The sequence below is a fragment of the Anolis sagrei genome, chromosome 4 (assembly GCF_037176765.1).
Source record: "Anolis sagrei isolate rAnoSag1 chromosome 4, rAnoSag1.mat, whole genome shotgun sequence".
NCBI classification, from domain to species: domain Eukaryota; kingdom Metazoa; phylum Chordata; class Lepidosauria; order Squamata; family Dactyloidae; genus Anolis; species Anolis sagrei.
This window is the reverse complement of record NC_090024.1, coordinates 123,555,841-123,575,085: the sequence shown is the minus strand read 5'-3', so window position 1 is coordinate 123,575,085 and position 19,245 is coordinate 123,555,841. Positions and strand designations below refer to the sequence as shown.

The following is a 19,245-nucleotide window of genomic DNA, read 5'->3' as shown; positions in this document are numbered from 1 at the left end:
ACGGGAAGCCTCCCATGTTGCGCCCAAGGCAGTATTCTCCACTTCACCTTCCCTTTAAACACATAGCCCCATCAGAAGTACCTGTGTGTTGTATAATAGGAACCAGCGGGATCCGTGCATAAAGGGAAGGCAAAGTGGAGCATGCCACCGATTCTACCCCCTGTCAGATGAATCAAAACCGACACATAATAAAATGAGGCCTTATCTCTGTCTTCTTCTCCTGGTTTTTCTTTCTGTGTAGGTATTTGGCCAGACACCCATTTTCATCAGTGGCAGTCGTCAGTGGCACCTTTGGCCAGAGATGCCATCCAACCTGGTAGGTTTCAGGAATTTCTAGAGCATGGAAGACTTTTGTACAGATTGCTAAATAATGCCAATTCTTTCACTGAAATCTGACCCATATCCCGGTGATATAGCACGAGCAACTGTTGCCCCCTGTCTCTATCCATCCAGTATGAAGTGTTTGTAGTTGGTGATATTTAGCAACTTGTGTAATAAATGCAAATGTAAAGCATGTAAACTGTCTTCCTAAAGTTGGTTAAGAGTGTATATGGAGTCTATGGTCCTCTAGATGTTTCACAATTCTACGAAACAGGGCAGCATTGCCAATGATGAGAGTTAACTTGCATTTGAACTTGAGAGTTAATAGAAGATGTAGATCAAACACAACTGGAAGCTACACATTTCCCATCCCCAACTGGGAGTTATGCTTGTAAATAACAAGGCTATTCAAAACTGTAGCTTTGTTTACAGATTCTAGTTATAGCTTTTACTATATAGTGCCTCAAACAAATTAATTCCTATTTATGAATCCTCAATTGGAAGAGTGATGGTTGGATTTCTTCATGCTGTTCATCATCATCCTGAAACTTCTCATTTATGTATAATCAGTGCTAGTATAAGTCCCATAGTCAACTTTGTGCTGAGAAAGGAGGCATAGAAATGCAATAAGTAAGTAAGTAAGTAAATAAATACTTACTTACTTACTTACAAACTTAGGTGATCCCTCGTAGTGGTCCTCCAAGGTCGGTGTTCTGTCGGTGGGTCTGTAGGTGACTGTGGAGCCCAATTCTTCATCGCGCAGTGAGGGCATTGGTTTCCAGGTGGAAGGGGGTCCCGGTCGGGGTTGGCTTGACGTGCCTTCCTCTTGGCATGTTTCTCTCTTTCACCCTCTATTTATGCCTCTTCAAATTCTACAGCACTGCTGGTCACAGCTGACCTCCAGCTAGAGCGCTTAAGGGCCAGGGCTTCCCAGTTCTCAGTGTCTATGCCACAGTTTTTAACATTGGCTTTGAGCCCATCTTTAAATCTCTTTTCCTGTCCTCCAACATTCCGTTTTCCATTCTTGATTTCGGAGTAGAGCAACTGCTTTGGGAGATGATGGTCGGGCATCCGGACAACATGGCCGGTCCAGTGGAGTTGATGGCGGAGGACCATCGCTTCAATGCTGGTGGTCTTTGCTTCTTCTGGCACGCTGACATTTGTCCGCTTGTCTTCCCAAGAGATTTGCATTGCAGCAGGTGGTCAGTGATTTGCTCTTCTCCACATTTGCATGTCATTGATTCCACTTTGTAGCCCCATTTCTTGAGGTTGGCTCTGCATCTCGTGGTGCCAGAGCGCAGTCTGTTCAGTGCCTTCCAAGTCGCCCAGTCCTCTGTTTGCCCAAGGGGGAGTCTCTCATTTGGTATCAGCCATTGGTTAAGGTTCTGGGTTTGAGCCTGCCCCTTTTGTACTCTTGCTTGCTGGGGTGTTCCAGCGAGTGTCTCTGTAGACCTTAGAAAACTATTTCTTGATTTAAGTAGTTGACGTGCTGGCTGATACCCAAACAGGGGATAAGCTGGAAATGTCTCTGCCTTGGTCCTTTCACTATTGGCTGCTACTTCCCGGCGGATGTCAGGTGGTGCGATACCGGCTAAGCAGTGCAATTTCTCCAGTGGTGTAGGGCGCAGATACCCCGTGATAATGTGGCATGCCTCATTAAGAGCTACATCCACTGTTTTAGTGTGGTGAGATGTGTTCCACACTGGGCATGCGTACTCAGCAGCAGAGTAGCATAGCGCAAGGGCAGATGTCTTCACTGTGTCTGGTTGTGATCCCCAGGTTGTGCCAGTCAGCTTTCGTATGATATCGTATGATATTGTTTCTAGCACCCACTTTTTGCTTGATGTTCAGGCAGTGCTTCTTGTAGGTAAGAGCACGGTCCAGAGTGACTCCCAGGTATTTGGGTGTGCTGCAATGCTCCAGTGGGATTTCTTCCCAGGTGATCCTCAGAGCTCGGGATGCTTCTCTGTCCTTAAGGTGAAAGCCACATGTGTGTGTTTTAGATGGGTTAGGGATCAGCTGGTTTTCCCTGTAATAGGCAGTAAGAGCACCTAGAGCTTCGGAGAGCTTCTGTTCAACCATCTCAAAGCTCCCTGCTTGAGCAGTAATGGCACAATCATCAGCATAGATGAAACTCTCTGTCGCTTCTGGCAGTGGCTGGTCATTTGTGTAGATGTTGAACATGGATGGAGCAAGCACACTCCCCTGAGGCAGGCCGTTCTTCTGTTTCCGCCATCTGCTTCTCTGGCCCTGGAACTCAACAAATAAGCTCCTGTTTTGTAACAGGATAACCTCTATGAAAATGAGGTTTTTGTGTCTTGGGGAATTCAAAGAACTGGAAGAACTACTTGGTTTATAACCTCTATGAAAATGATAAACCAAGTAGTTCTTCCAGTTCTTTGGATTCCAGCAAGATACAAAAAACTTACCAATGAGCTTCTGGATTATTTTATTTATCACAAGATGAGTCCACAGCAGACACTCTGATGGCTGTTGTATTTGATCATATGTCGGACACTTCCCAAGTGTCTAGGACTGTGTGATGTATCTGCAGATCCCAGTAAGGTGGCCTTCTGCAGCTGGCAGATGGTAATTTTGTCAGTGCCGATTGTGTTTAAGTGCAGGCCAAGGTCTTTAGGCACTGCACCCCGTGTGCCGATCACAACTGGGACCACCTTTACTGGCTTGTGCCAGAGTCTTTGCAGTTCGATCTTTAAATCCTCATATCGTGTCAGCATTATTATTATTATTATTATTATTATTATTATTATTATTATTAGCTGTAAAACCGCCACACGTTTCTGTGGCCCAGTGTTTTGTGTGTGTATATATTTGTGTATAGGTGTAAATATGTGTGTTTGTGTGTATATATGTGGTTTTGTGCATGTGTTGTAATGTAATTTTTGTTTTTAGGCTTTTTAAGTCTCTTCTGCTGTTTTTTTCAGAGTTTTTGAGAGTGATGGTCACTTGTTGGCTTGATAGGTGTAGTGTGTCCAAATTTGGTGTCAATTCGCCCAGTGGTTTTTGAGTTCTGTTAATCGAGCATTACATTTTTATTTATATAGACTAGCTGTCCCCTGCCACGCGTTGCTGTGGACCACTCTGGTGGTCATTGGGGTTCTGTGTGGGAGGTTTGGCCCAATTCTATCATTGGTGAGGTTCAGAATGCTTTGTGATTGTAGGTGAACTACAAATCCTAGCAACTACAACTCCCAAATGTCAAAATTCTATTTCCCCCAAACTCCACCAGTAATCACTTTTGGGCATATTGAGTATTCATGTAGAGTTTGGTTCAGACCCATCATTGTTTGAGTCCACAGTGATCTCTGGATGTAGGTGAACTACAACTCCAAAACCAAAGGAAATGCCCACCAAACGCTTCCAGTATTTTCTGTTGGTCATGAGAGAACTCTGTGCCAAGTTTGGTTCAGTTCCATCATTGGTGGTGTTCAGAATGCTCTTTGATTGTGGGTAAACTAAAAATCCCAGCAACTACAGCTCCCAAATGACAAAATCGATTTTTTGTGAGTGAAGGACATACATTGGGTTGTTAGGTGTATCGTGTCCAAATTTGGTGTCAATTTCCCCAGTGGTTTTTGAGTTCTGTTAATCTCACAAACGAACATTACATTTTTATTTATATAGATTGGTGCAGCTTTAATATATTACTACTTTTTGGAACAATGCAGGTGGCAAAATACAAAGGCTTGTTAAACTGGCTGGAAAAATACCGAGTGCCTTTCTTCTGCAAAACTAACTTGTGCCTTCACTATATTCTCTGCGAAGAGCTCGTCAGTTTCATCCGGTCTCCAGAAGCTGGTAAGAGTTGAATTCAAATATAAAAGTAATGCTTATGTGCAAAAACATTTGACTGCATTTCAAATTGACATTTACCAAAAAAGAGGATTAAACAATAATTTAAAAACACACACACATAACTAATATCTAAATCTAATGCTAACCCCAAGTAGAATAGCCCAATGGAATCAATTACAGAGTGATAAATCAACATTTGCCTAAATCTCATTGGCTCAGTGGGTCCACTCTAGTTGGGATGAATAATTGTAAATAGGCTTTAGTAACCAAGAGTAATGGAGAGGAGGGGCCAGGGGACAGTTCCACCTTGTCTCCTGCATATTGAAGAAAGATGATGAGAAGCTGGAATATGTCCAGAGGAGGGCAACTAAAATGATCAAGGATCTGGAGAACAAGCCCCATGAGGAGCGGCTTAAGGAGCTGGGCATGTTTAGCCTGAAGAAGAGAAGGCTGAGAGGAGACATGATAGCCATGTGAGAGGAAGTCACAGGGAAGAGGGAGCGAACTTGTTTTCACCTGCCCTGGAGACTAGGACGCAGACCAATGGCTTCAAACTACAAGAAAGGAGATTCCATCTGAACATTAGGAAGAACTTCCTGACTGTGAGAGCTGTTCAGCAGTGGAACTCTCTGCCCTGGAACGTGGTGGAGGCTCCTTCTTTGGAAGCTTTTAAAGAGAGGCTGGATGGCCATCTGTCAGGGGTGCTTTGAATGCAATTTTACTGCTTCTTGGCAGGGGGTTGGACTGGGTGGCCCATGAGGTCTCTTCCAACTCTATGATTCTATGATTCTATGACTTAGTCTTTGGTTTCCTTTGCAGCAGAGATGCTGAGATGGAAACGGGCCGATCAGTGGCTTCTTGAGAAATGTATTGCTGGCAGCAGAGGAATGTGGCGTTTCCGCTCCTTCATGCAAGGGATGGCAGGTAAGGCAGGAAGTGCAACAAAGTCCAAAATCGCATAGTTGAGATGAATGGTCAGTTTGGGTTGAATAGCTCTTCTCCCTGATCAAGGGTCTAAATGTTCAATGAAGGGAGCATATATTTTGACAGGAAAAGGTCCCAATTTAATGACACTAGGAGAAGTATTTATATTATTTATTTTCCTTATTTATTAGTTATTAGCCGTCCCCTGCCATGCGTTGCTGTGGCCCACATGGGGATTCTGTGTGGGAGGTTTGGCCCATTTCTATCATTGGTGGGATTCAGAATGCTCTGTGATTGTAAGTGAACTATAAATCCCAGCAACTACAACTCCCAAATGTCAAGATTCTATTTTCCCCAAACTCCACCAGTGTTCACATGCGGGCATATTGAGTATTCATGTAGAGTTTGATCCAGATCCATCATTGTTTGAGTCCACAGTGATCTCTGGATGTAGGCGAACTACAACTCTAAAACCAAAGGGCACTGCCCACCAAAGCTTTCCAGTATTTTCTGTTGGTCATGGGAGAACTGTGTGCCAAGTTTGGTTCAATTCCATCATTGATGGGGTTCAGAATGCTCTTTGATTGTAGGTGAACTATAAATCCCAGCAGCTACAACTCCCAAATGACAAAATCATTGTTTTTAAGTGAAGGACATACATTGGGTTGTTAGATGTCTTGTGTCCAAATTTGGTGGCAATTCATCCAGTGGTTTTTGAGTTCTGTTAATCCCACAAACGAACATTACATTTTTATTTATATAGATTAGCCCCCGGTGGCACTGAGGGTTAAACTGTTAAGCTACTGAACTTGCTTACCGAAAGGTCACAGGTTCAAATCCGGGGAGCGGCGTGAGCCCCCATTCTTAGCCCCAGCTTCTGCTAACCTAGCTGTTCAAAAACATGCAAATGTGAGTAGATCAATAGGTACTGCTCTGGCAGGAAGGTAATGGTGCTCCATGCAGTCATGCCAGCCACATGACCTTGGAGGTGTCTATGGACAACACCGTTTTTTTGGCATAGAAATGGAGATGAGCACCACACCCCAGAGTCGGGCACGACTGGACTTAATGTCTGGGGAAAACCTTTACCTACCTATTATTAGTTATATTATTATCTACAATTTATTTATTTGCGACATTTATATGCCGCCCTTCTCACCCCAAAGAGGACTCAGAGCGGCTTACAAGATAGATAGATAGATAGATAGATAGATAGATAGATAGATAGATATAGATATATATACACACACACACATACACACACATACACACACACACACACACAATACATTATACCATGAGCACAGTACAATATCAGCGCTATACATCACTATATTGTACTATACAATTATATTGTAATATTATTAGTAATATTACATGTAATATAAATATATAATTGTAATATCATATTATTAATATTATACTGTATTACATTATAATATTATAATATGTATATACATTATATTATATTATATTATATTATATTATATTATATTATATTATATTATATATTAGCATGCCACAGGAGACAAGGTAAAACTGTGCCCATAGATGCAGGCGAAATATCAGGAGAGAATGCTTCTAGAGCATGGCAATATAGCCCGAAAAACCTACAACAACCTAGTGATTCCAGCCATGAAAGCCTTCGACAATACACAAAGCTGCTCTGTTCTACAATGCCTCTGTTATGTCATTAATATTTTTAATATACTCTGTCATTAATATTTTTGGGTTGTTGTAGGTTTTTTCGGGCTATATGGCCATGTTCTAGAGGCATTCTCTCCTGACGTTTTGCCTGCATCTATGGCAAGCATCCTCAGGTTGTGAGGTCTGTTGGAACTAGGAAAATGGGTTTATATATCTGTGGAATGACCAGGGTGGGACAAAGAACTCTTGTCTGCTGAAGCTAGGTATGAATGTTTCAACTGATCACCTTGATTAGCATTTGATGGCCTGGCTGTTGTTTGGTGTGGCTTGTTAGTGTCTGAAGCAATCTTTTGTTGAGAGGTGATTAGATGTGCCTGGTTGTTTCCTCTCTGTTGTTTTGCTGTTGTAATTTTAGAGTTTTTAATACTGGTAGCCAGATTTTGTTCATTTTCATGGTTTCCTCCTTTCTGTTGAAATTGTCCACATGCTTGTGGACTTCAATGGCTTCTCTGTGTAGTCTGACATGGTGGTTGTTAGAGTGGTCCAGCATCTGAGGATGCTTGCCATAGATGCAGGCGAAACGTCAGGAGAGAATGCCTCTAAAACATGGCCATATAGCCTGAAAAACCTACAACAACCCAGTGATTCCGGCCATGAAAGCCTTCGACAATACATTAATATTTTTGTAAAAAAAGACATTTGTGTAAGGAAGGAGTTATTATGCACTTCTGTAAAGAGGGATGGCAGCTCGCTGCTAAGGACTGCCCACTGGAACACCCCTTTTCATCATGGCAAGCTCTGAAACAGAACGGACCCCATCACATGTTGTTTTGAGCCAAAGTAATGGGTCCTTAGCACCAAATTCACAATTTCACTTCATGATTACAGATCTGCTCAATTTCACAATTGCTTGCAGTTCTGTGACTAGGAGGGGGGGCAGCATAAATGACTGGAAGTCCATGGCGGGGGGGTGGGTGGGAAGGGGACTGTAAGTGTGATTGATATCGAGCTGCTTTTAGTAGGGTCTCCCGGCGGAGGAGATCCCTGAGGACCGCTCAAAAGGGCCCTGGAACCTTGGTGAGGCCAGCGAAAGCCAATCCAGCTTAGATCAGATGCATTGCAGGAATCATTCCGCTGCAAGCATACCAGTACAAGGATACAGGCATATTTATAGCATGCAGACAAAGGGAAACAGTTTCAAAATTCCCGCCCGCCCTCTACCGGCCGGCTTCGTGCTGATTGCCTGGCCGCGGAATAGCTGGGAGGAGGCTTGGCGGCACGCCTCGCCCCCGGACCAATCAGCGGGCTCCGCCGCCTCTGGGGGGGCCAATCAGTGCCTTCCTAGCGCTTCTGAAGATGGGCCAATCAGCAGCTAGGAGGCGGGACGAAGCTTGACAATGGCTGAGGAAATGATGAGCTTAGGGGCATCCGCCAGCTGGAATGTGAGGCTTTTGTCCTCACTGGCAGGGTGTGAGATAAGGGAATAATGGGTTTCCTGGTCTGTGATGGGATTTGAATGAAATATGAAAAGGCTTTTTCGATATCGGACCTCAGGGGGGATCAACAATATCTTGATGATTTAATCAATCTTTTCTTTCCGAGTTTCTGTTGACCCCCTCCCCTCGCTGGTCTTGCTCCGAGGGCCAGGGTTGGGGATCAACAGTATTGTCCATGCTGGTGAATTAATCAAGGGTGATTGAGGGAGAGGCTGGAGCCCTCCCTCAGGCAGTTCCTGGTCACAGCAGTTTTTGTGGGGCAAGGGTCAAGGGGACAAGGGTACAGAGGAAATTCATAAGGTTACATACATATATCAAAATCATAGGCAATAGGCATCACTGATACAGAGTTAGTTCATAAGAGGAACCCCCATCCCACCCCATAAAGTTTATTTCAATATTTGATCTTTATTAAGGTCCAAACTGGAAATCCCATGCTCTTAGGAAGGGCGTGTGGAAGCAGAGGTTGCTAGCAGTTCAAATCAAGCATTGGTAGAAAGTTCATGGCCAGGGTTGTGGCAAACAGTCCAGTCCACTCAGCAGAGAGTCATGGATTCAGGCTGGAATCAGCAGATGGGCGCTGAGTTGATCAATAACAGAATCCATCGTTCAGCCCTTGGGGAACTATAACTCTCACAAAAGGGCAGAAGTCCCAAGATCCAGCCATTTCCCAAAAAGCCTCTTGGGGTCCTTGTTGTTGTCAGTGCCTTGGCAATGTGGCCAAGACTTAACCCTTGTTGTGTAGTCTGGTGACCTTGCCCTTTGCAGAACTATAAGTCCTTATCCCTTAATTCTGAGGGGAGGGGGTGCCTGACATCATGATGTGGTGGTTAGCGAGTTTCTGAGTCGTGGGAAATAGAAACTGTATCTCCCAATATTTTAAATGGAAAGAGATTGTATTGCTTACCACCAGCCTGTTTTTAAAATGCAATTCACAAGCTGTCATTTTCAGGAAACTGGAATGTTGTGCCAGATACTAGGTTTTGCAGGCAATTACAAGTGGAATGAAAATGACTACTTGTAACCTTTCCTTTGATCTACAGGGGAAGATCTGACCAAGTTCTGGCTTGCGGCAGAAAGGATACTTGCTATTGATGAAACAGATGAGTCTCAGCAAGATCTCTACATATCCCTGATGCAGGTCTTGATGGCCACTCATTTGCAGGAGGGCTCCACAGTTGTCACCCTATGCAACACAAGTGTTGGTAAAAAATAGATATTTTTTTCCTGCCCTACCTCCTCCAAGAATCTAAACAGGGTTTTTTTTTTTTATCAAAAGCATTGCATAAATTAGTATAAAATCGATAAAAATAGAAGGAGCGCAGGTGGCTAAATATCTTTTGACCAAAAACTGGCAATAGCAATGGCATTGTCTGTAGCCTCCAACAACTCTTCCTCTGTACATGAGGCAGGGCATAGTGGACAAGCATACAGATGGGGAGTTGTCTGTTCTGCTCCATAGTCACATAAGGTGGGGGATTCTTTTAGGTAGTGCCATTTTGCCAGGTTGTCTTTTGATCTTCCCACTCCACTTCTGAGTCTGTTCAGGGACTTCCAAGTTGCCCATTCTTGGTTTGCCCCTGGAGGAAGACCCTCGTGGGGGGGGGGGGGCATCCAGTTGGAGTTTCCTGGTTGAGCTGCCCAGAGGGATACCCTTGCTGTTGCTGGGGGGACACCAAGAGGAGTGGTAGTTCTCATAAAGCTTTTCCTTGATTTGAGTCTACTGGGAGGAGGCTGGCAGATTGATTTGGATTATATGGCAGTATAGATTCATATAATCCAGTTCAATGCAGTTCAGTCTGTATTATATGAGTCTACACTTTTTTTCGTGTCAGGAGCAACTTGAGAAACTGCAAGTCACTTCTGGTGTGAGAGAATTGGCTGTTTGCAAGGACAATGCCCAGGGGGCGCCCAGATGTTTGATGATTTACCATCCTAGTAGGAGGCTTCTCTCATGTCCATGCATGGGGAGCTGGAGGTGACAGAGGGAGCTCAGAGGTGAAGCTTAGGTCTTTTAACTCACAATCATCGTCCGCCCAAATTTAATCGCAGCCGTGCAGAACTTAGCGATGTTATACATCACAGCCAAGTTTGTGTCTGAGAGCAGCAGAGGTACATATGATCTGGTTATTGATCATAATAAAGTTTACTTACTTTGTTCTGTCACGCGCTGGGCCTGTAAATAATTGTCTTTAGAACAGGATGTGCAACCTTTGCCCAGCGGGAAGCCAGGGGGCCCAAGGAGAAGTTCTCAGAGGTTTTCCACCACAAATGATCTTTAGATGGCTTGTGAAGTATAACAAAGTCTTTTATTAATGAACAATTAAACAGAAACTTCTTTTGTCTTCAATAAAGCTAAACAAATGCTTCCAAGCTTTATGCAACTGGTGACTTCCTAATCTTGCCCATGAAGGACAGGCAACTGTCTCCAATAACTTCTTCTTTACTTTAAAGGAAAATCCCCTTTTTAACTTCTCCCAGGCTGACTGTAATCTAACCCTTACTGATGTGGGCTCTGCTACCGGGTCGAACTGCGTCTTGAAGCACCGAGTGGACCTACCAGTAAAGGCTTAGATATTCTCCAGCTGGAGTTCTTTGGTCTTTAGGGATGTTTTCCTGGAAATCTTTGGAGACTCTTAAGACTGTTCTCCCCAGGAAAGTCTTGGATGCTCTTAAGACTGTTTCCCCCCAGAAAGTCTTAAGGGTTGAAGCTTTTGTACAGCGGAAGCTTGCACACATCCTGTACAATAGCTTTCCTTGCTGAGACTAACTAAAAATGGCTCCCTTCCCTTCCCAATTGCCCTGAGCAAGGGGCGGGACCAAAACGTAACGATGATGGACAGGTGACTTGCCCTATGACTGCAACCAAAGGAAGCCACCTATCTGCAGAGTATCTGAAACCTAGGACTGCAAACAAACATTTAATACAAAGCAAATAAAGTTGGAGCTCCTGGTACAGCCGTACCAGAACATACATACTTACTTACTTATGGAAGGAGCTCAACCTGCTCTCCCCAGATTTGAACCGCTGAACAGTTGGTCAGCAGTCCTGCCGGCACATGGGTTTAACCCATTGTGCCACCAGGGGCTCCAAATCTGCACTGATCATGTAATTTTACTCTCATAATTCTGTGAGCCACCCAACCCGCTGTTTCTAAACCTCTATGTTATTCACAGAATCTCTTCTGAAAACGTCTCCCCACCACCCTCAACACGCTCGCACGCGGAGAGAGATCCTGAGTGAGATGCAGAAAGTGGCACTGTTTAAGATTGAAAGTTACTGGCTGCCTAACTTCTACATACACTGCAAGCTGAGCATGGAGAATGAGCCAAAATGCCGCCATTTGCTCAAGGAATATCAGCAGCGATTACGCAAAGGAAGCACTCCAAGGTTTTCCCTGTCTCCCTCACTGGCAATGACCATCAGAGCAAGTTGTGACACAACCACATCATACTGCAGCCTGAAAAGCAAAAGGATGGCCTGGGAACACATCACGGGCAGAAGTGTTTCCCGCAAAGGGAAACGTAAGGGTCACCGCAAACAAAGGTCACGTAAAAGCAGTCCAACTGACAGGAAGCGCCACCACTCTGGAAAGCATTCCACCAGTCCAAGTCCAAGTCCTCACCGAGCAGATCATGATAAGGATGACGAGACCAATTCTGATATATTACCAAGTTGCAAAAGCAGTCCAAATAGCCCAGGTGGTTTCCCCTACTCTCCTGTGGCCGATGAGATTGCTGAGATGGGCACTGTGAGTAGATTACGCTCCTCCACTCCAATGGTCCAGGTTCCCTCGATGCTTGCTTTGAAGTCTCCTGTGAAGTCTCCCATGTGCTTAGACTTCCTTCCTTGGGCACTCACTGCTGACAAATGTGCAGGACGTCCCTTCCGAAACTTTTTACTTTGTCGGACTTATGCCATGGAGGTGCATCTCCTTGATCTGTGGCATGACCTGGAAGACTTCCTGCGCATGATGTTGTGCTCCCTTGGTGAAGGGAACATCCTTCTGCGCCACGTCATGGGGGAAAGGATATGCGAGCTGTACCTCACCCAGAACAACAACTGGCACCTTCCATTGAAGCTCACAACTCTTAGGAATTTGCAGAACCTCTTGCCTTCTGGACACGTTATACCATGGGTGCTCAAGGCGCAGAAGGAAATCTGCAAGGTGGGAGATCTTCCTTTTTCTCTTTGACAATTAACAGTGTCAAGAATGACTTTTCAATGACTTTGAAGCATAGGTTCTTTTTATTGCAATTTCCAGTGTGAGAGTGTATATCAGATTACAGCAAACATTTCAACAAAGAATAACATTGGACATACAGACATATAGATTGTATGCAACTACATTGGATTTACATTAGTCAATAAACAAACAAAGGGGAATGACATTTTCATTCAACATTCACACACTAGGCTTGGGCGGTTTCGTTCGTTAATTTCGTAATTCGTTATTAATTCGTATTTAAATTAGCTTACGATCCGATATTGAGCCATTTTGGAATAGTGTGAGGAGTAATTAAGAATCGAAACAATTTTTCCAATTTTCGTAATTATTTTGTAATTATTTTCGTAATATAATATAATAATATATAATATATAATACAATATATTATAATAATATAATATACAATAATATAATATAATAATATATAATATATATAATATAATATATTATAATAATATAATATACAATAATATAATATAATATAATAATATTATTATAATATAATATAATAATATATAACATAATATATATAATATAATATAATAATATATAATATAATAGTATTATAATAATATAATATAATATATAATAATATAATATAATATAGTTGTTGTTTGTTTTATCACACCAACAGTCAACAACAGAGGGAGAGGGAAGCTTCAGAAGTTCCCCCTGTCCAATTTGGAGGTTTTTTTAGCATATTGCGCAATCGCATCCGCCATTAACGAATCAATTCGAAATTTACAAAATTTCGTAATTTTCAAACTTTTTTAAAGAAAAAATTCGGAATTCTTTAAAAAAAAGAAACGCAATGGACCCCCTAAAAATGAAATGAGTTCAGAAACAAATTTTCCGTTGTTACCCAAGCCTATCACACACATATACACATGCATTCAAATATTACCATATCATTTTCTCCCTCCTTGGAGAAACACCTGTTAGGCCAGACCTTGTTTTCCTGCAGTCTGCCATAACTTCCATAACATCATAACTTCAAAATGCCAAAACTTCTTCCCTAAGAACAATGCCAAGGACCAGATCTCTGTTTCCATACATCAGAATCTGACTCCCTGCACAAAATCTAAGACTCCAAAAGCGCACTTCTTCTTCCCTTGAGAAAGAAGCCTCAAAGTAAGCAGACTGCTCCCGTGCAAATCTGCCCCTATCCATAGGTACGCTATCTCTTTCCTTCCCATGGAGCAGAGCATAGCGGGTGGAACAGACTCCTCATGTCTGCCACACTTTGAGCATTATTAGATTGAGTCTTTTATAGGAATATTCTGCTGATGTAGTCCCAAAGTTGTAAATTAATGATCCCTCCTGCATCACAAGCACGATTGGTGGGAACGAGGGACAGGGCCTTCTCGCTGGTGGCCCCATGACTCTGGAACTCCCTCCCCAAGGACATCAGGAAGGCCCCAATGTTGGCAGTCTTTAGAAGGAGCTTGAAAACATGGATGTTCCAGTGTGCCTTCCCAGAATAGGAATCCCAAGCAATATGTCCCAAATGCACTTTACGAGAGATTTAGAACTGTCTGCACGTCCACCTATCCCTAAAATATCTTTCCTATTTCCCTTGGACATGCCCAGCATTTTAAATTTTAATCCTTACATTTGGCCCTGCCACAGGATTTTAAATTCGTCGTGTCATTATTGTATTGTTTTGCTTTGTTATGAGTTATTTATAGTTGTATTGTTGTTGTTATGTTTTATGATGTATTTGGGCTCAGCCTCTTGTACGCTGCACCGAGTCCTACTGGAGATGGTAGCGGGGTATAAATAAAGGATTATTATTATTATTATTATTATTATCATTATTATCATAACGGAAGATGCCTTGAGACAGGTAAGTTGGGCCAGAACTGTTTAGGGCTTTATAGGTTAAAGCCAGCACTTTGAATTGTGACCGGTAGCAGATTGGCAGCCAGTGGAGCTGGCGCAACAGAGGAGTTGTATGCTCCCTGAGCGTCACTCCTGTTATTAATCTGGCTGCCATCCATTGGACCATTTGAAACTTCCAGTCTTCAAAGGCAACCCTATGTACAGCACATTACAGTAGTCTATACGGGATGTAACCAGATCGTGGACTACTGTGGCCAAGTCAGACTTCCCAAGATACGGGCGCAGCTGGCGCACAAGTTTTAACTGTGCAAATGCTCCCCTGGTCACCGCCGAAACCTGGGATTCCAGGCTCAGCGATGAATCCAGGATCACACCCAATAGTTGACTAATTGGGAGAGCTTAAAGGAAGAGAAGAGCCCCCAGTGGCGCAGTGGATTAAAGCACCGAGCTGCTGAGCTTTAGGCCTGGGTAACAACGGAAAAATTTGTTTCTAAAATCGATTTGTATTTGGGGGTTTTCTTGGTTTCGATATTTAAAATAATTACAAAATTTTCCCTTAAAAAAGTTCGGTATTTACGAAATTTCGTAAATGTGAAAAAAATTACAAAACATTAACGAATCGATTTCCGAAACAATAACGAATCGATTCGTTAATGGCGGACGCGACCGCGAAATACGCTAAAAAACCTCCAAAAACTTCTGAAGCTTCCCTCTCCCTCTGTTGTTGACTGTTGGTGTGATATTATAATTTTTTTCACTAATTAAACAAAAAACTTGCCCCAGACATGCGGAAATAATAACGAAACGACCTCAGAACAATAACGAAACGAATACAATAACGAAATACGAAGCATTTACAAAACGTGTTTAAAAATTCGCTTTTTAAAAAAATTGCTCCAGAATGGTTCGTTATCGTTTTGTAATTGAAAAAAATAACGAATTATTAACGAATTACGAATTAACGAAACGAAACCGCCCAGCCCTACTGAGCTTGTTGATCGAAAGGTCGCAGGTTCGATTCCGGGGAGCGGCTTAAGCTTCCGCTGTCAGCCCTAGCTTCTGTCAACCTAGCAGTTCGAAAACATGCAAATGTGAGTAGATCAATAGGTACCGCTCCGGTGGGAAGGTAACGGCGCTCCATGCAGTCATGCCGGCCATATAACCTTGGAGGTGTCTATGGACAACGCTGGCTCTTCGGCTTAGAAATGGAGATGAGGACCACACCCCAGAGTCAGACATGACTGGACTTAATGTCAGGGGACAACCTTTACCTTTACTAAAGGAAGAGAGTATCTATTTACAACTGTTTTCTTGTTCTCCTTTTAGATACTCAGCTTTCTCTATGAGGATTTCCTTCAGCATGATGACAAAATGTTTCTGTTTTATGTGGTAAGCATGGAGCTAACTATTTGGAACCAATGGAAACTTCGTCCTAAACCATTGACCTTATTAGAGTTTGACTGGGGGCTTTTATCAGGCATTCCTTTTTGCACATGAAAGAGGGACTCGGGATGGGGAGGGCAGATATCTCAAAGAGCCTTGATTAAGTACAGTAGGTTTGTAAATATTCCAAAATATGTGGAGGGTGCCAGACTAGGGAAAAAACTGTTTTAAACATCCCTGCTCGTATGTCTTCGCAGAGTGGGAAGGAAAAGAAAACTAACGAAGAGCCACCTTACGAACACGACGAGAGCCTCCGAATGATCCGAAGGATAATTGAATCAATGCATCTCAGCCAGGCCTTGGCTGGCATGAGAGACTTTGATCTGCTTTCTGGAGAGCACTGGCGACTGCTGGGAACCCAGGATCTGAACAAGGGGGGCTCCATCTTCATGGAAGTGGAATCTCCTGTGTGGAAACATGGTAAAAATAAAGGCATCTCATGGTTGAGTCAGGAGGAGGGTTACCTGGGACCAGGGCCGTAGCCAGAAAAAAATTTCGGGAGGGGTTGAAATTTGGGGAGGGGGGTTGAAAATTTCACCGAGGGGGGGTTGAACCCTGCCTCCTAGCTCATGCTGAAGCAAAGAGCACAGCAGGGGGCAGAGCAGCCTTCAATAGCCTGCAGCTCCACCCCTGTCAACCACCTCCACCAAGTCTGGCCTCCTTAATGAGAGCATTCAACACACACACACCCAACTTGGTTGCTTCGCTACATCGGCTATTGCTGCAAGTAATGACAGTGTGAATAAATTGTCAATATTTGCTTTAGATAGTGCTTGCAGTTCTGGAGGGACTCTTAATTTTTTGCATCTTCACTTCACTTTATTTCTTAATTAGTCGCTCTCCACCAAGGTGCTCCGAGAGACTTACAATTTTAAATAGCATTTACACAATATAAAAACATTCAACATAAAAACATACAACAGTGACTTAGCATGGGGATTTGGTTAACCAGTTAAAATTCATGAGTAAACTGGGTTTAAAAAAAAAATCTGAAACATTTCGGGGGGGGGGGGTTGAACCCCTAACCCCCCCCCCCCCTCGCTGCAGGCCTGCCTGGGACTAAAAGCCTTGGTAGGGATGGCCACAAGAGTGCAATTGTACTGCATACATGACTGCTTACATCAGTGATGGGCAACCTTTTGAGCTTGGTGTGTCAAAATTTGCCAAAAACCTGACCATAACTTGGGTGGGGTGTCAACTTTGAGAAAAAATAAATGTAATTTTGCAATATTTATAGTTTAAATAAGAAAAATGTATATTCCATGCTGAGTTTTGGAGTGAACAATGCACGAATGTGCAGATGTTAAATTTGTAGAGCCTTTTACAAATTTAAGGATGGAATTACATTGGCTCTTATAAGGTGTTCTTCTCCAGGGAGCGGCGTGAGCTTCCGCTGTCAGCCCTAGCTTCTGCCAACCTAGCAATTCGAAAACATGCAAATGTGAGTAGATCAATAGGTACCGCTCTGGCGGGAACGTAACGGCGCTCCATGCAGTCATGCCGGCCACATGACCTTGGAGGTGTCTATGGACAACGCTGGCTCTTCAGCTTAGAAATGGAGATGAGCACCACACCCCAGAGTCAGACATGACTGGACTTAATGTCAGGGGACTACCTTTACCTACTTCTCTGTATGCGGCTGCATGTGGCTGCGTGTCATCAAAAATAGCCATGTGTGTCAGTGCTGACACGCATGTCATAGGTTCATCATCATGGGCCTACATGATTGTGTGTGTGTGTCACTGTATAATATCATGTCCTTTACCGTAAACAAACCTGGCAATTGTAGCTTTTCTGTTTGAAATTTGTGTGCATGCAACCCTCAAAATTGTGATTTGATTTAATACAGTGATTTCATACCTTTGCTCAGATGAGTTCAAGGTGAGAATACAGTTAGTCCTCTACATTCACTAGAGTTAGGGGCTTAAAGTAAAGTAAAGGTTTCCCCTGACATTAAGTCTAGTCGTGTCTGACTCTGGGAGGTGGTACTCATCTCCATTTCTAAGCTGAATAGCAGGTGTTGCATGGAGCACCATTACCTTCCTGCAGAAGCGGTACCTATTGATGATGATGATGATCATAATAATAATAATAATAATAGGTTCCAGCCCCGCTTATCTCTGCGATCGCGTCTCCTTCATTGGACCTGCGCAAGCTCTAAGATCTTCTGGGGAGGCCCTCCTCTCAGTCCCACTACCATCTCAAGCGCAGTTGGTGGGGACGAGAGAGAGAGAGCTTTCTCAGTGGTGGCCCCCCATCTCCCCCATTGCTTCCTATGGTGACCCATATGTGCTAGCTCTGCCCTAGATCATCCAAGGAGCCCCATCGGCATCATTTGATGGGAGCTGGCAGACTCTGTAGATGACCTAGGGCTTAACCAGCATATGCCACTGGAATTAGCTCCGTATGATGAGGTTGTAAGTAGCTATACTGATGTTTGTGCATTTACAAGCCTATATTATGTACAACCTTCCAAGGGAAATAAGACAGGCCCCATCCCTCCCTTCCTTTTGTAACAGCTTGAAGATCTGGTGGTTTCAACAAGTCTTTGAAATTGACCAGTTCTAACTCAGCCCCACACATTGACTATTACGGCCTTATTCTTCCTACCAGTTACCCAGATTCTTTCCTCTAATCGGCCCCGGAATGAACAGCCACAGACCCCTACCTAATATTATTGTTACCTGCCATAGCATTGCACTTAATTCCCGGGCTCCCTAGAATTTTTGGGCTTGCACAAATCTTGGCCCAGCTTTTTTAATTTTTAATTGCTTTGAACAGGCAGGATTACTTTTAATATATGTGTGTTATGGTGACAATTTTTATGCTTATATTTTGTTTGTTAATCTTATGGTTATGTTGTTTTCACTCTGTATGTTTTGTGATGTTACTTGGGAGGGATAGGGCCTGTCTTATTTCCCTTGGAAGGGTCTTCCAGAGACAAGGGGCCACCACTGAAAAGGCCCTCCCTCTCATCCTCACCAACCGCGCTTGAGACGGTAGTGGGACCCAGAGGAGGGCCTGCCCAGAAGATCTTAGAGCTCATGCCAGTTCATAGAAGGAGATGCGATCGCGGAGATAGGCGGGGCCCGAACCATTTAGGGTTTTATAGGTCATGACCTACACCTTGAATTTGGCTCGGCAACTTATTGGCAGACAATGAAACTTTTTTAATAGGGGTGTTATATTATATGAATTTATATTATATTATATTATATTATATTATATTATATTATATTATAAGCACAGTGCAGGAGACAAGATGGAACTGCCTTCATGGCCCCTCTCTTCACTATGATCTCAGAGCAGCAATTGGTGCTGGGGGGCCTCTCAACCGATGACACTGGAGGCAAGATGGAACTGCCTTCATGGCCCCTCCCTTCATTCTGATCTCAGAGCAGCATGAAATTAAATTAATGTATGTACAATTGTACATAATATAGGCTTGTAAATACACAAACATCAGTATAGCTACTTACAACGTCATCATATGGGGCTAATTCCAGTGGCATATGCTGGTTAAGCCC

General features: G+C 43.3%; 1 protein-coding gene across 1 annotated transcript in view; it reads left to right on the top strand.

Annotated features, from left to right (window-relative positions):
* Positions 1-249: 249 nt before the first annotated feature.
* The window catches only part of RGSL1 (regulator of G protein signaling like 1), a 60,563-nt gene continuing 41,567 nt past the window's right edge, over positions 250-19,245 (top strand). Inside the window, exons 1-7 of the mRNA XM_067467626.1 lie at positions 250-316; positions 4,011-4,140; positions 4,957-5,061; positions 9,248-9,409; positions 11,382-12,373; positions 15,602-15,664; positions 15,916-16,138. Coding sequence (XP_067323727.1) covers positions 302-316; positions 4,011-4,140; positions 4,957-5,061; positions 9,248-9,409; positions 11,382-12,373; positions 15,602-15,664; positions 15,916-16,138 — 1,690 coding nt within the window. The 5' untranslated portion in view covers positions 250-301. The remainder of the gene's footprint in view (positions 317-4,010; positions 4,141-4,956; positions 5,062-9,247; positions 9,410-11,381; positions 12,374-15,601; positions 15,665-15,915; positions 16,139-19,245) is intronic.